The sequence below is a fragment of the Nicotiana tomentosiformis genome, chromosome 9, assembly GCF_000390325.3.
Source record: "Nicotiana tomentosiformis chromosome 9, ASM39032v3, whole genome shotgun sequence".
In the NCBI taxonomy this organism is placed as follows: domain Eukaryota; kingdom Viridiplantae; phylum Streptophyta; class Magnoliopsida; order Solanales; family Solanaceae; genus Nicotiana; species Nicotiana tomentosiformis.
The window spans coordinates 81437956-81451950 of record NC_090820.1 but is presented as its reverse complement, the minus strand read 5'-3'; the positions used below and the strand labels follow the sequence as shown (position 1 = coordinate 81451950).

Here is a 13995-nt window from a genome sequence, read left to right as displayed (position 1 = left end):
AATTCTACACACACTCAGAAGCGCACGCTTCGAAGATTGGCCAACCATTTCTTTCAGAGTGGAGGAATTCTATATAGAATGACTCCTGATTTAGGATTGTTGCGATATGTCGATGCCAAGGAGGCATCTAGATTGCTCGAAGAAATACATGCGGGAACTTGCGGATCTCACATGAACGATTTTGTTTTGGCCAAGAAGATATTAAGAGCAGGGTATTTCTGGATGACCATGGAGACAGACTGCATCAAATATGTTCAAAAGTGTCACCAATGCTAGATACATGCTGATATGATACGAGTGCCACCTAAAAAAACTCAATGAAACGAATTCACCCTGGCCTTTCTTTGCTTGGGGAATGGATGTCATCGGACCAATTGAACCCGCTACTTTAAACGGACACAGGTTAATTTTGGTGGCTATAGACTACTTCACAAAATGGATTAAAGTTGCTTCCTATAAGGCTGTGACTAAGAAGGTCGTAGCGTATTTTGTCCGGGATTATATTGTTTGTCGTTTTGGAGTACCTCAGTCAATCATTACTGACAATGCTGCCAATCTCAACAGTGATCTGATGAAAGCTATGTGCGAAACATTCAAGATCAAGCATCGAAATTCTACACATATAGGCCACAGATGAATGGAGTCGTAGAAGCCGCCAATAAGAACATCAAGAAGATATTGAGGAAGATGGTGGACAACTACAAGCAATGGCATGAGAAGCTACCATTTGCTTTGCTCGAGTATCGCACCACAATTTGTACGTCCGCCAAGCATTGCCTCTTCACATACAAGGCTAAGCGTTGCCTTATCTCATTATCGCATATAACTAAGCATCAGTTGTTCCGGCTATCAAACAATCGATAGCTCCGCATCTTTGCATTTCATGGGTTGAAACATCACCACATTGTCTTTAGGCATCATAGTCTAAAGGCATCACCCTCATAGCTCGAAGATATCATGCCATGGTCGGAGGAACTCTCGAAACTACATATCATTATTCAAAGGCATCATAGTCCAGAGGCATCATCCTCATGGCCCAAGGACACCATTTCATGGCCTGCGAATCTCTTATCATACACTTCATGGCCCAGGACGTCATCCTCATCGTCCAAAGACAACTCCCATGGTCCGAAGGGAATTTGCATCATGTTTAAATTTTTGCATTAACCCTTTATATATTCACGTGCATCGTATTTTAAGTTTTGCAGGTAACTCGGGAGGTAACCTTTCTACAAACGGAAGCAATCCTCGCTCCGGTTCCCGTTCACAACGTTCACATCCTTTGATTATCTCAAACGTTGCCGACAATCAGCAATTGTTTACTCTTTGTCCCGTAACCGCCCAAACATTTATCTCAAATACTCGTAACATTCAAATTTGCATTCATAACTTCAACTGAAATCACCCGTTACTCATGATACTATCCTACCCAAGATCCTTTTTCGAAACATATGACCATTCTTATAGCAACTCAATCGGTTTCGTTCGCCATTTGATCCAGAACTACACACGACCTGATTCCCTTAACACCAGGGATATGTAGGCAACTCAAGAACCAGGGTTCGACACCCATATTTTCAAACACACATCATCCTCGCTCATTTCAGACAAAATTAGTCATTATTTTCTTTACCCGACAACTCTTTCATCATTCACGGGTAAAGAGGGGCAGTTGTTGATACTCAATTTTGCCCTCATAATATAAAGTATTGCATATACTTTCAAAATATCACTTTTTACTATTACCCAATTTACACGGGTTATTTAAGTATTTTCTATAATTTTTTAAAGCTTTAAAATTGATTTTTCTTGCATTTAAATTATCCAAATATTTATTAATTATCCTTTCAAATTATTTTGTGATGACTTAATCATCCAAATTTATTATTTACACCCACATGTATGTTTTATAACACTTTGCTTCATTTCATTAAATTATATTTGTATTTTTGAGTTATTTACATAATTATTTGCAATAATAGCCTATATTCTATACATAATTATATTTATTACATTATTAATGCTAAATAAGCATTGTTATCTTTTTATAATGTTACGCTATTATTTTCAGGCATTTTACTGCAAAAATAATATTTTATTATTTATTAATTACTTTTTTAAAATTATTTTTACTAATTTTCGTGTATTTAAACCATGGCCCAATATTTGAGTTAATTTCGGACCCAATACACTAGCCTTGACCCCAAAAACCTAGCCCAATGGCCCCAAGCCCAAACCAGGCAACCCTCTTAATGAACCCGGTCATACCCATTTAAATGGCGCACCACATTCTCTCCTTCTATCTCAACTGTTGATCGTAGAAATCAATGGCCCACAAACCATCTTCCATCTTTAATTAACCCACCCCAAACCCTAATGCCCATTTTTCCTGGGACGTCACCCCCAGACACTCCCAATCCTTCTTCCTCCCTAAGAAACCCTAGCTGCCTCATATCAAATCATTCTCTTATTCCGGCAAGACAATGGAATCTCCTTGTGATTCACCTTTCTTATTTGTGTTACCGCATCAATATCTACGCGATAATGGTGTTACCTAGTACTTGTCTAAACTTGGCAAGTACCATCTCTCATAATCGGACCCGTTCAACTTCAATATCCATGATTTGGACAATATCTCGTCCATACACATGGAAGAGGTTGATTTCTCACACCAGCAGACTAATTTTCAAACATTGAACCCTAATTAGGGTTTAATTCGATTTCTCCCTTTACCGGCTCTCTTATTGATTATATGTGATATTTTATTTCCTTATTTATTCTTAATTGATTGATTTCCATGTTTGTTCGTTCAATCTCTACTACTATATAAACCACCCTTTTCGTTCCCCTCTAAAGCTTAACAACTATTACTTAGCTAAAATTACTACCACCATTCTCCCACTCTCACATATTCTATATTATTCTGAGACTTTGATTTTGGCCGGCTAAAAATCAAGGCCACCGGAATCTATTCATTAGCCTCCTCCAGTGCAAGCACTGCTCGGAGCCCACTTCGAGGCACTTGTGAACTCTGAAGCACTGGGATTTGGGGTTTCACTGTTCTCCAGAAATCACAGCTATTCCTGAGATTTTGAGTTTCTCATTTTTTGTTTACTTTGTTCACAACTGGTTAGTACTTTATCCTCACGCATTTGTACTTCCTTATGATTATGTTTATGTTATGTGCACTAGTGTTACTTGGATTTCCTTGAGTTAATGTAATTTCTATGTTATGCCGCTGCGTGTACAAGCCTGCTTGTCTTAATGCCATCATGCAGTGTCAATAATTTCAACTCTGTTCAAGTCTTGATTTTTGCATGGTTAGCTAAGTTGATTCGTGATGTTTGTTTGGTTTGTAATTAAACCTGATTGATGTTTGTCGCACCTTGTTTTGATTTCTAGTACTAAAACTCCCAGGAAACTATGTCATTGCTCAGAATTGCTTTCTTCCTGTTGAATCCTTTATGCATAACCTGGTGTTTTTCTGCGAATCATGTGACAACACTGTCTAAATGCTTAGCCTAATATGCTCTCTCTTGACATTATTAGCCTTAGTACATGCCTATTACAAGTGTCCAACCTGATTGATTGCTCACCTCTATGTTTAAGTATCACTAGTTACTTAAGGTCTGTTGCTTATCATGAATCCATGACTTAGAATCTCCTAGGGAACTAATGCATGCCCAGAACTTATTTGAATGTGTTTTTGCTAAGTCTTTCATGTACAACCTGCTACTTCCTTGAAATCAACTTGTGATTACATGAATTCTATATGCCAATATTGTTACAATTCACACTTGTTTCTTTACTTTGATGTTGTGTGCTCACTGACTGCTTAAGACTCCTAGGGTGAATCCAATATATGTCTAGCCTATTCTCCCTATGTCGACTAGAATAAGTCCCAGCCCTCTTCATGTGATGCCTGTTTGCTTTATTCATCTGAAAGTCAGCTTCTTCTCATTTGCCATGAATGCTTATGGGCTTCCATGTTAAGACTCCTATGTCTAAAGTCCTACTGAGATTAGTTTGGAATCATGCCTACTTTGAACTTCTCATTGAGAACTTGTTTCTATCTATGTTGTATGTGCATGTAATGGATTTTGTGTAAATTTACTTGTGTGTCTCTGAAATCCTTGTTCTCTCTTAGCTATAGTGTTAAGGGATAAAATTCTTAAGTCTTAAAGATTGTTTGGCTTGCTTAGTACCTAGACGATCACTTGTGTTGTTATGGCTATTTGGTATTCCATGGGTAAGCAAGGCAGCTGTGTTATGGTTTGGGCCTAGCTGTTGGGCCAGTTTGGTACTCAAAATTGAAGCATATTAATAGCCATCTGGAGTGTAGGCATGTTCATCACCTAAGGTTCCAGGCTTAGTTGCAGGCCAAGAAGCAGCCTTGGGTATCCTGTATTTGTTGTATTTGGGCTTGTAGTCGCCTTATTAAGTCTGTGATTGTTTTTATCCTATATTGGGCCTGTAATAATCTGTAATAACGAATGATGGGGAAATTAGTGAAAAGGGAGAATGGCTATACTCTATTATTGCATAAAAGAGTAGAAGACATGCCTATAGGGTCTACGTGCTTTATTTGCTATTTTGTTTAGTGTGCTTTATTTCTGTACACTGATAGAAATTATGCTTGTAGAAAATCACACATTTCGCTTAATTTGTCTAATACTTGTACAATGTTCGATGCATGTTAGCTTAAGTAATTGCTACACTTGTTTCCATATCTACTACTGAACGATTTAGACCGTATGTTTATAGGAATCAAACGCCTTGCTTAACTATTAGACAGCATGCCTCTATGATACAATAATGCACGCCTTCGATAATACTCATCTATATACCATGACTATAGGGTTCTAATTGTATTCTTCGCACGAGAAGAATACAAGAAAGTGAAGCTTCCTAATGGTTTGGTAGGAAGATAAGTGCAGACGTCTCCATACCGATCCGTAAGTCTCTACTAAACCTACTCATGGCTCGAGAGACCTAAGTAACCTAGTGCTCTGATACTAACTTGTAACGACCCAAAATCCCAAACGGTTGTGATGGCGCCTAACACACTTGCTAGGCAAGCCGACAATCACATAACAGCTAAGCATTTGGAATAAAACAAGTTTTAATAACTCAACAATGGAAAATCTCATAAATATCTGATAAAAACATCTGAAATACTACTACAACCACCCCAAAATTTGGTGTGAATGAGTACATGAGCAAAAATAAGTATCAACATAAACCACAACTCTGGTACAACTGTCTGAATAATAGAACGGTACGAAAAAATATAAGAGGGAAGAGAGTTAAGGTCTGCGAATGTCATAGCAGCTACCTTGAAGTCTCCAAGCAAGAATTGGCATCGATCTAGCAATCACCGCGTCCAGATGTACTTGGATCTGCACACGAAGTGTAGAGTGTAGTATGAGTACAACCGACCCAATGTACCTAATAAGTAACAAAACTAACCTTGGACTGAAAGCAGTGAATCTTTTGAAGATATTGTTAACATGTTTGTGATACTATTTTCTTTCGACCAAATTGCATTGTTTTTATTCTTTTCTAATTAAAAGTTTTCGCACTATTAAGAGTATTTTTTACACCTTATATGTAACTTTTTTTTATCAGCATTCAATATGAAATTTTGTGCGTTCTTCCAAAAAATGACTTGGTTGCAGTGCCGGCTCAATGCACAAGCCAATAAGGCAAGTGCTTTAAGCCCCCCACAACTTAGAGGCCCATATCCTAATAGTTTGATTAGCTGTATAGTTACTTTTATTATTAAAAATTATTTAATTAAGATAAAAAGTACAAAATTTTGATCAAAATAAGGAAAGAATTTCTGGGTTTATAACTAATGTGACTTGACTGAAGAAAATAGGTAATAAAATCAAGGAAAATAGGTAATCAAGATCATTGCCTTAAGTGTGAATGTTGTCTTTTCTTTGGGTCATTTACATATAACATTCATGGGGTTTATCTATCCTAAATTATGCTTCCCTTTACTTTTTCGCTCACACAAGAACTATTCTTTTTCTCTCTTTTTTCCCATTCTTTTACAAATCTATTATTCTGTAAGAAATCAAGGATTGAAATGCATTGAAAAAAGTGTATTGCCTATCTTCTTCGTTCAATCTCGGACTTAAGCAATGCAACAAGATTTGAAGCAGTGATTATCAACATCTACAATCATGTTCTATTGCTACTTTATATTCTCTTTATATCTTAATCTTTTTGACATTTTACTTGCTAGGTATATATAGCCTTTTTATTCATTGTAATTAAGTATGTAAACTAGAAAATGTGAATTAGATTACTCAAGACGCCAAAAAAATTAGAAGAATTGTGATCCTTAATACATTCTCAAAGAGGAGCTTTAAATGAATTTTTAGCAATGGATCAAAAAAACTAAGTCAAAAACAGTTGGAAGAAGTTTTTTAGAATTAAAATTGATAAATTTTTATTTAAGATCAACAATGTCTCAAAAAAGATCAAACATATTGGCTTTATTATTAATTAAAAAGAATTATTGAAAAAAATTGATTATAAGAAAATAATTAATGAATTTGCATATAAAAGAGCTAGAAAAAATAGATTTCGAATAAAATTATATATGAAGATTTTTTTAAAAATAATATAAGGCCTATGTTGAAGTTTGGCTTTAGATCACCAAATTCGCTCCCGCTTAGTTGGTACTACCATGCACTCGTGGGATAATTCAGCCTATTTGTTTTTTTTTGTCCTTTCTCGTGATTGGTTTATAGACTTCTTAATGATCAAATGTAAAGCCAGCCTGAAAGATGAGTAAAACAGAGTTCTCTTAACTACTCTCTTCGTTCACTTTTACTTTGCATGTATATTGAAAATAAATTTTTATTTTTACTTGTTATTTTACGCATATCAAGAGAAGACATTTTTTTTTCCTGTTATACCCACAGTATTTATTACTCATTTCAAATCATTTTCTCAAATCCAATAAAATATGCATCAATTAATATGGGTATCATGGTAAATTATGCACTTTATTTATTATTTTTAAGGGGCGTGAAAAGTCAAAACGTACCAAGTAAAAATGAACAGAATGAGTAAATGTTAATGTAGTTTTCGACAGGTTATTTAATTTTGTCTCAGAATTTTGGGATAGTGTTTCTTTCGGTAAAATCTTGGTACTAGTACTATCTACTTGGCTTTCCTGCCTAAATTTGCGATTCCCATTTTTTATATTAATTTTTGGCACTTCGGTTGTATTAAGAGCCCGTTTAGATTGGTTTTTAGAAAATAATTTTTTCGGCAGAAATAATGCTTTCGGCAGAAATAATTTTTAAGCTAAAAAAAAATAATTTTGACTTGTCTTAACTAGTTTTTAAATTTGTCAAACAGTAAAAAAATTTAAAAAAAATTTAAAGCTAATTTGTTCAACTTAAAAGTCAATTCAAACATTCTATTTGCTAGAAACATTAGCTTTTCCCGTATTTGCTCTTCTCGTTGCCCTGTATATCTCTTTTTAATACCTTGAATCTTTATCAAAACGACATTTCCTCAATGATAATATTGGATTTTCTTGTAGAAAGCAGTCTGTTTTCAACAGATCCTCGACTCAAAGAAAGCAGTGGCCGATCTAAAATTTCAAAATTATAGCTGCTCGCCGATAAAAGTTTCAAAAGAAAAGAAAATATGAATTTAGTGATGGGCGCCCAATCATTACTTTACTAAAAAAATTTATAATTGCCTATGTTAACCTACCAAGTCTGGTCCAAAGCAATAATGTGCTTAAGCACCCTAAAAGCTTCACGTAGATCCGCAACTGCATCCTATACCCACAATGAAAAGAAATATTTGAAAGTAGAGCCTGAAACAAATTAATGTAATCTATTTTTTGTTAACTTAATCTTTTTGACATTTTACTTGCTAGGTATATATAGCCTTTTTATTCATTGTAATTAAGTATGTAAACTGGAAAATGTGAATTAGATTACTCAAAACGCCAAAACAATTAGAAGAATTGTGATCCTTAATACAATCTCAAAGAGGAGCTTTAAATGAATTTTTAGCAATGGATCAAAAAAACTAAGTCAAAAACAGTTGGAAGAAGTTTTTCAGAATTAAAATTGATAAAATTTTATTTAAGATCAACAATGTCTCAAAAAAGATCAAATATATTGGCTTTATTATCAATTAAAAAGAATTATTGAAAAAAATCGATTATAAGAAAATAATTAATAAATTTGCATCTAAAAGAACTAGAAAAAATAGATTTCGAATAAAATTATATATGAAGATTTTTTTTAAAATAATGTAAGGCCGAAGTTTGGTTTTAGATCACCAAATCTTTTGAGCCGCTATGCTTAGTTGGTACTACCATGCACTCGTGGGATAATTCAGCCTATTTGTTTTTTTGGTCCTTTCTCGTGATTGGTTTATAGACTTCTTAATGATCAAATGTAAAGCCAGCCTGAAAGATGAGTAAAACAGAGTTTTCTTAATTGCTCCCTCCCTTCACTTTTACTTTGCATATATATTAAAAATAAATTTTTATTTTTACTTGTTATTTTACGCATATCAAGAGAAGACATTTTTTTTCCTGTTATACCTACAGTATTTATTACTCATTTCAAATCATTTTCTCAAATCCAATAAAATATGCATCAATTAATATGGATATCATGGTAAATTATGCACTTCATTTATTATTTCTTAAGGGGCGTGAAAAGTAAAAACGTGCCAAGTAAAAATCAACAGAGTAAGTAAATGTTAATGTAGTTTTCGACAGGTTATTTAATTTTATCTCAGAATTTTGGGATAGTGTTTCTTTCGGTAAAATCTTGGTGCTAGTACTATCTACCTGGCTTTGCTGCCTAAATTTGCGATTCCCATTTTTTATATTAATTTTTCCACTTCGGTTGTATTAAGAGTCCGTTTGGATTAGTTCTTAAAAAATAATTTTTCAGTAGAAATAATTTTTATGCCAAAAAGAATAATTTTGACTTGTTTTAACCAGTTTTTAACTTTGTCAAACAGTGTGAAAAAATTTAAAAAAACTTAAAAGCTAATTTGACCAACTTAAAAATCAATTCAAACATTTTTATTGCTAGAAACATTAGCTTTTCCCGTATTTGCTCTTCTCGTTGCCCGGTATATCTCTTTTAATACCTTGAATCTTTATCAAAACGATATTTCCTCAATGATAATATTGGATTTTCTTGTAGATTTCTGACAGCGTGGATCTGGAAATACGTCAAAATTTGGTATCCTGAAGGAAATGAATAACAAGAAATCGTATAGGACAACAACATAAGTGGCCCATTAGCTCAGTTGGTTAGAGCGTCGTGCTAATAACGCGAAGGTCGCAGGTTCGAGACCTGCATGGGCCAAATGTTTATCTTTTCTCCCCTGTATTGTCTTTTAGGCTAAAAGACTACTGTATTTCTCTGAAGATATCCACTGACATCACTCTGTCCTTCGAAATGAGTAAGCAAAATGTACAGTACTTAAACATTACTATATGTTACTACTATTTGTTAGCTTGGAACTTCAAGTGAAATATGTCGTTGTTGGTCCATCTATTTCCTGTCAAACTTTGCAGAAGTGAGTATCTTTATTCTCAAAACCAACTTGCCACGTAACAAGCTTCCAACCAATATAAAAAGACCTTATCCTATCTCTTATCTAAAATAATTTCTCCAAACTTTCCATACAAACAACTTCCTACTACTCTTACTATATTGTTATCTAACAAGCAGAAACACAGAGGCTTGGGGACCAGAAAACTGTGATTAAAAAATGGCAGCTTCTCTACAAGCAGCTGCTACTTTAATTGGTGTCATTCCATCTAGAAACAATCTGCAGTTTAGATCTTCTCAAAGTGTGAGCAAAGCATTTGGTGTTGAACCTGCTACGGTAAGGCTTACTTGTTCTTTGCAGGTTGATTTTAAGGACTTGGCTCAGAAGTGTAGTGATGCTGCCAAAGTTGCTGGATTTGCTTTTGCCACTTCTGCCCTTGTTGTCTAAGGCTTACGGTAAGTTGCTTGTTTTTACTCGAAATTCAGCCTTTCTTTTTTCTTACTACATACCCTGCTTCGTATTCTAGGTCGGGAATTGTTGAGACATAACATAATTAAGTATTGTAATTAAAAGTGAGCTTTCTCTATCAATTGAAAATTTTAAACGAGATGGTCACACAAATCAATACGGTGTTTGAGTCGGATAAGAGGTTCTAGGTTCAACTCAGCAGCATGTTTTGGCCATGAAATATAATCGCGTTATTTTAACTGTTTAAACTTTTAGCTATGTTGATCAGGTGATTCAACACCAGTCAATCAATATTCCTCTTTTTGCAGGAGTAATAAATAGTCTCAAAATCCTACATACATTTTTTCTGACATTTGATCAGATATGAGATTGATTTTAATCATGCAACGCAAGTTACCCCTCAGCGTTGCATGGTGGAACTAAGGGTGGCATATGGGCTAGTTAGGACCGGGACCAGCCCAGGACCGCAAGTTCAAATGAGCGGTGGGCTTAAACGGTCCTAACCGGATAGAACCGGGACCGTGGGGAGGTGGGCTGGGTAGTGGGCCGGTCCCATAGGCGAGGCCCACGAGACCGGTTGGGACCGGGACCGGCTAGGAAGTGGGCCGCTTCAAGCGGTCCTTAACGGGCCTATCCGGGCCCAACGGCTAATTTGTTTTTAATAAAAAATCTGCCACATTATAGCCGTTATGGCATTTAAAATCTAGTCATTTCCTCTGCCAAAATAGCCGTTGGCTATTTACAAAATAGTCATTTAACCCCCCAACTTTGTTTTAACCCCAAACATTTTATAATTATAACATCCTAAGATGTATATATAGTATAGTATATATAGCTTTTATATATATATATATATATATATATATATAAAAACAGGATCCGGTTATGGCCAGTTGGATCTAGCTTATTTAGTACCCTTAATTTTAAAGGTTGGCGGTAGTCCGCACGGCCAGTAAGGATATAAGAACCGAAATATACAAGAATTTTTATAGAGCTTTATGACTACATGGAAGAACCGAAATATACCCTTAATGTTTATGTCTATCATTATTATAATAAAGCACTTTATCAAAGGCTTGGATATAATCCAAATATGTAAAATTCATACGAGTTTTGTTAAGGCTTATCTGCCTTTCTTTCATTGTGAAAATCCCCCAATCTTATAAAAAAAATCCCCCAATAGTCATTTAATAATATCTGTTGAAGATTATATCCAAACCTTTGATAAAGTGATTTATTATAATAATGATAGACATAAACATTAAGGGTATATTTCGGTTCTTCCATGCAGTCATAAAGCTCTATAAAAATTCTTGTATATTTCGGTTCTTATATCCTTACTCGCCGTGCGGACTATCGCCAGCCTTTAAAATTAAGGGTACTAAATAAGCTAGATCCAACTGGCCATAACCGGATCCTGTTTAGATGTATATATCTTAAGATGTATATATAGTATAGTATATATATAAGCTATATATCTTAAGAGATATATATATATATATATATATATATATATATATATATATATATTGCTTTGAATATCTCTTTACAATATTTTTGTCTTTAAATTTGAATTAAATATTTTATTCACAAATCTATAATATAATTTACAAGGAATTGACTTAGATATTTTTATTACCATTTTTTTTCTCTAACTTCTATAATTTTTTAAAAAAATAAAAAGTATTTGTTGGGCCCACTTAGGCCGGAACCGGCCCACTTAATCCGGGACCATTAGTTCGTGGTCCCGAGTCGGTTCCAACAAGAAGCCCACGATGCCCGGAACCACTTAGGACCGGCCGACTTAAGACCGGCCCACTTAGGACCGGGACCACGAAGCCCACTTAGGACCGGCCCCGGCCCACGTGACACCCTTAGGTGAACCCTCTAAAATGTAACCACAATCGGATTTGCATAAGCATTCATTTTTTCTTAATATTCTGGAAAACTGATAATGTTTTCTTGTGGAAATTCAAGTATTGTTGACGCTGAATTTCGATTTTTGACTTTGTAATCCTGAAGAAACTCTGGCATAACGTCAACAGCAAAAATAGTCGGGGCAGGAGCAGACTTTCTTAGGACAGTAGTGATTAACCCTATCAAAAGTCTCTGTTATTCTGTTTTTGCAATTATATTTTCTGGCGACAAATTCCTAAAGTTTGTAACACTTAAACTGTGTAGGGAGCAAATGCTGAAGGAGTTCCAAAAAGACTGACCTTTGACGAAATTCAGAGCAAGACATACATGGAAGTAAAGGGAACTGGAACTGCTAACCAATGCCCAACAATTGAAGGAGGTTTTGAAACCTTTGCATTCAAGCCTGGCAAATATAATGCCAAGAAATTCTGCTTAGAGCCAACTTCATTCACTGTAAAAGCAGAAGGTATTAGTGAATAATTATACTTCCATGTTTAACCTATTACTTTCGTTTGTTAAGAGTATATAGTTCTACTTTTTCACAATTTGTCAGTCAAATAAATTGAGCTAATAGTTGAGGATTTTTTTGAATTTCCGCTTGAATGAAATCCTACAAAGAATTCAACTTCTATACACAGGTAATGCGCCTGCTATATTACGTTAAATTACACAATAGGGTAAGTGTAAATAAGTTAAATCTGCCTATAGAATTATAGATAGGTATGCTCACTTTATTATTTTCCATAAAAATATCAAGTTAGTTTTATTTTTCTCTCTATTGTCTTAGATTTTGCTCTAATTGTCCATATTCTATTTAAATTACCAACAGGTGTAAACAAGAATTCACCACCAGCATTCCAGAAAACCAAACTAATGACGCGATTAACCTACACTCTTGATGAAATCGAAGGGCCATTAGAAGTATCTTCCGATGGCAATGTTAAGTTCGAGGAAAAAGATGGAATTGATTATGCTGCGGTCACAGTTCAACTTCCTGGTGGCGAGCGCGTCCCCTTCCTTTTTACAATCAAACAACTTGCAGCAAGTGGCAAACCGGAAAGCTTTAGTGGTGAATTCCTCGTGCCATCATACAGAGGTTCGTCGTTCCTTGACCCAAAGGGACGAGGTGGATCAACCGGCTATGATAACGCGGTTGCATTGCCTGCTGGAGGCAGAGGAGATGAAGAGGAACTTGAGAAGGAAAATGTAAAGAACACATCATCTTCAACAGGAAAAATTACTTTGAGTGTAACTAACAGCAAGCCTGATACTGGTGAGTTGATTGGTGTATTTGAGAGTATTCAGCCATCTGATACTGATTTGGGAGCAAAGGTTCCTAAGGATGTAAAAATCCAGGGAATTTGGTATGCACAACTTGACTCATAGAGACTCTACAGTTTATGTTTTATTTTTGTTTGGATTTTGTTGTAAGGTACGAGGTAGAACTTGAACAATCATAGAGACAAGTATCTTAATGTATATTATCAAGAAGAAGAAATTCAATGCGATATAGTGAGTTGCAAATCCTTTAAACAAAGCACTGATTATGAATAATCAATATACATTCTTACTTAATCATGTTAATTTAATATGATCTGGTGAAAACACGCAATGCTGGTAAGTTTTTACCAAGTAGAATGCAATTAGCTGGTCAATTCGGTGATTTTTCAGTGTGTTTCAACGTTCTGCTCTGCATCTGCAAATTAGCAGACTCCCTCGACTAGTTAATTTGTTATCTTCAAAGTATATTCCAGAGAGACAATAAGTTTCTTCCCTTTCCTTGAAGATTCTTGCCCAAAAAATTCCCAATGACAACCAACACCATATTAGCACATTTTGAGAAAAAGGAAGATCCTATCTCCTATCTTTTCAACCTCTTTTTAATTTGGGGTGGGGAAAGGTTCTCAACAATCCAATTCACAGTAAAAGAAATTGCTAATGCTATTAAATCAACGTCACCTAACTTACACAATGTAAAGGAGAAGGATTCATCCTATCAATGGCCGATCTAACAACAACAACATACCCAGTATAATCCTACATCGTGGA

General features: G+C 35.1%; 1 protein-coding gene and 1 non-coding gene across 2 annotated transcripts; both read left to right on the top strand.

The window, feature by feature from the left end:
* The first annotated feature begins 9297 nt into the window (after nucleotides 1-9297).
* Nucleotides 9298-9371, top strand: TRNAI-AAU (transfer RNA isoleucine (anticodon AAU)). The gene has a single exon. It is a non-coding gene; the product is annotated as a tRNA-Ile (tRNA).
* Nucleotides 9372-9676: 305 nt separating this feature from the next.
* LOC104108706 (oxygen-evolving enhancer protein 1, chloroplastic) lies at nucleotides 9677-13454 on the top strand. The gene is made up of 3 exons (XM_018775053.2): nucleotides 9677-10002; nucleotides 12211-12412; nucleotides 12776-13454. Exons 1-3 carry the CDS (start codon nucleotides 9781-9783, stop codon nucleotides 13330-13332), a joined length of 981 nt encoding a protein of 326 aa, XP_018630569.2. The 5' UTR covers nucleotides 9677-9780; the 3' UTR covers nucleotides 13333-13454.
* Nucleotides 13455-13995: the final 541 nt, after the last annotated feature.

Bases quoted from the DNA above. Each gene is read 5' to 3' on its own strand.
- LOC104108706 (XM_018775053.2), top strand. From the start codon at position 9,781: ATGGCAGCTTCTCTACAAGCAGCTGCTACTTTAATTGGTGTCATTCCA. The intron at 10,003-12,210 runs GTCTAAGGCTTA...TAAACTGTGTAG, and splicing joins TTGCCACTTCTGCCCTTGTT to GGAGCAAATGCTGAAGGAGT. The intron at 12,413-12,775 runs GTATTAGTGAAT...AATTACCAACAG, and splicing joins ATTCACTGTAAAAGCAGAAG to GTGTAAACAAGAATTCACCA.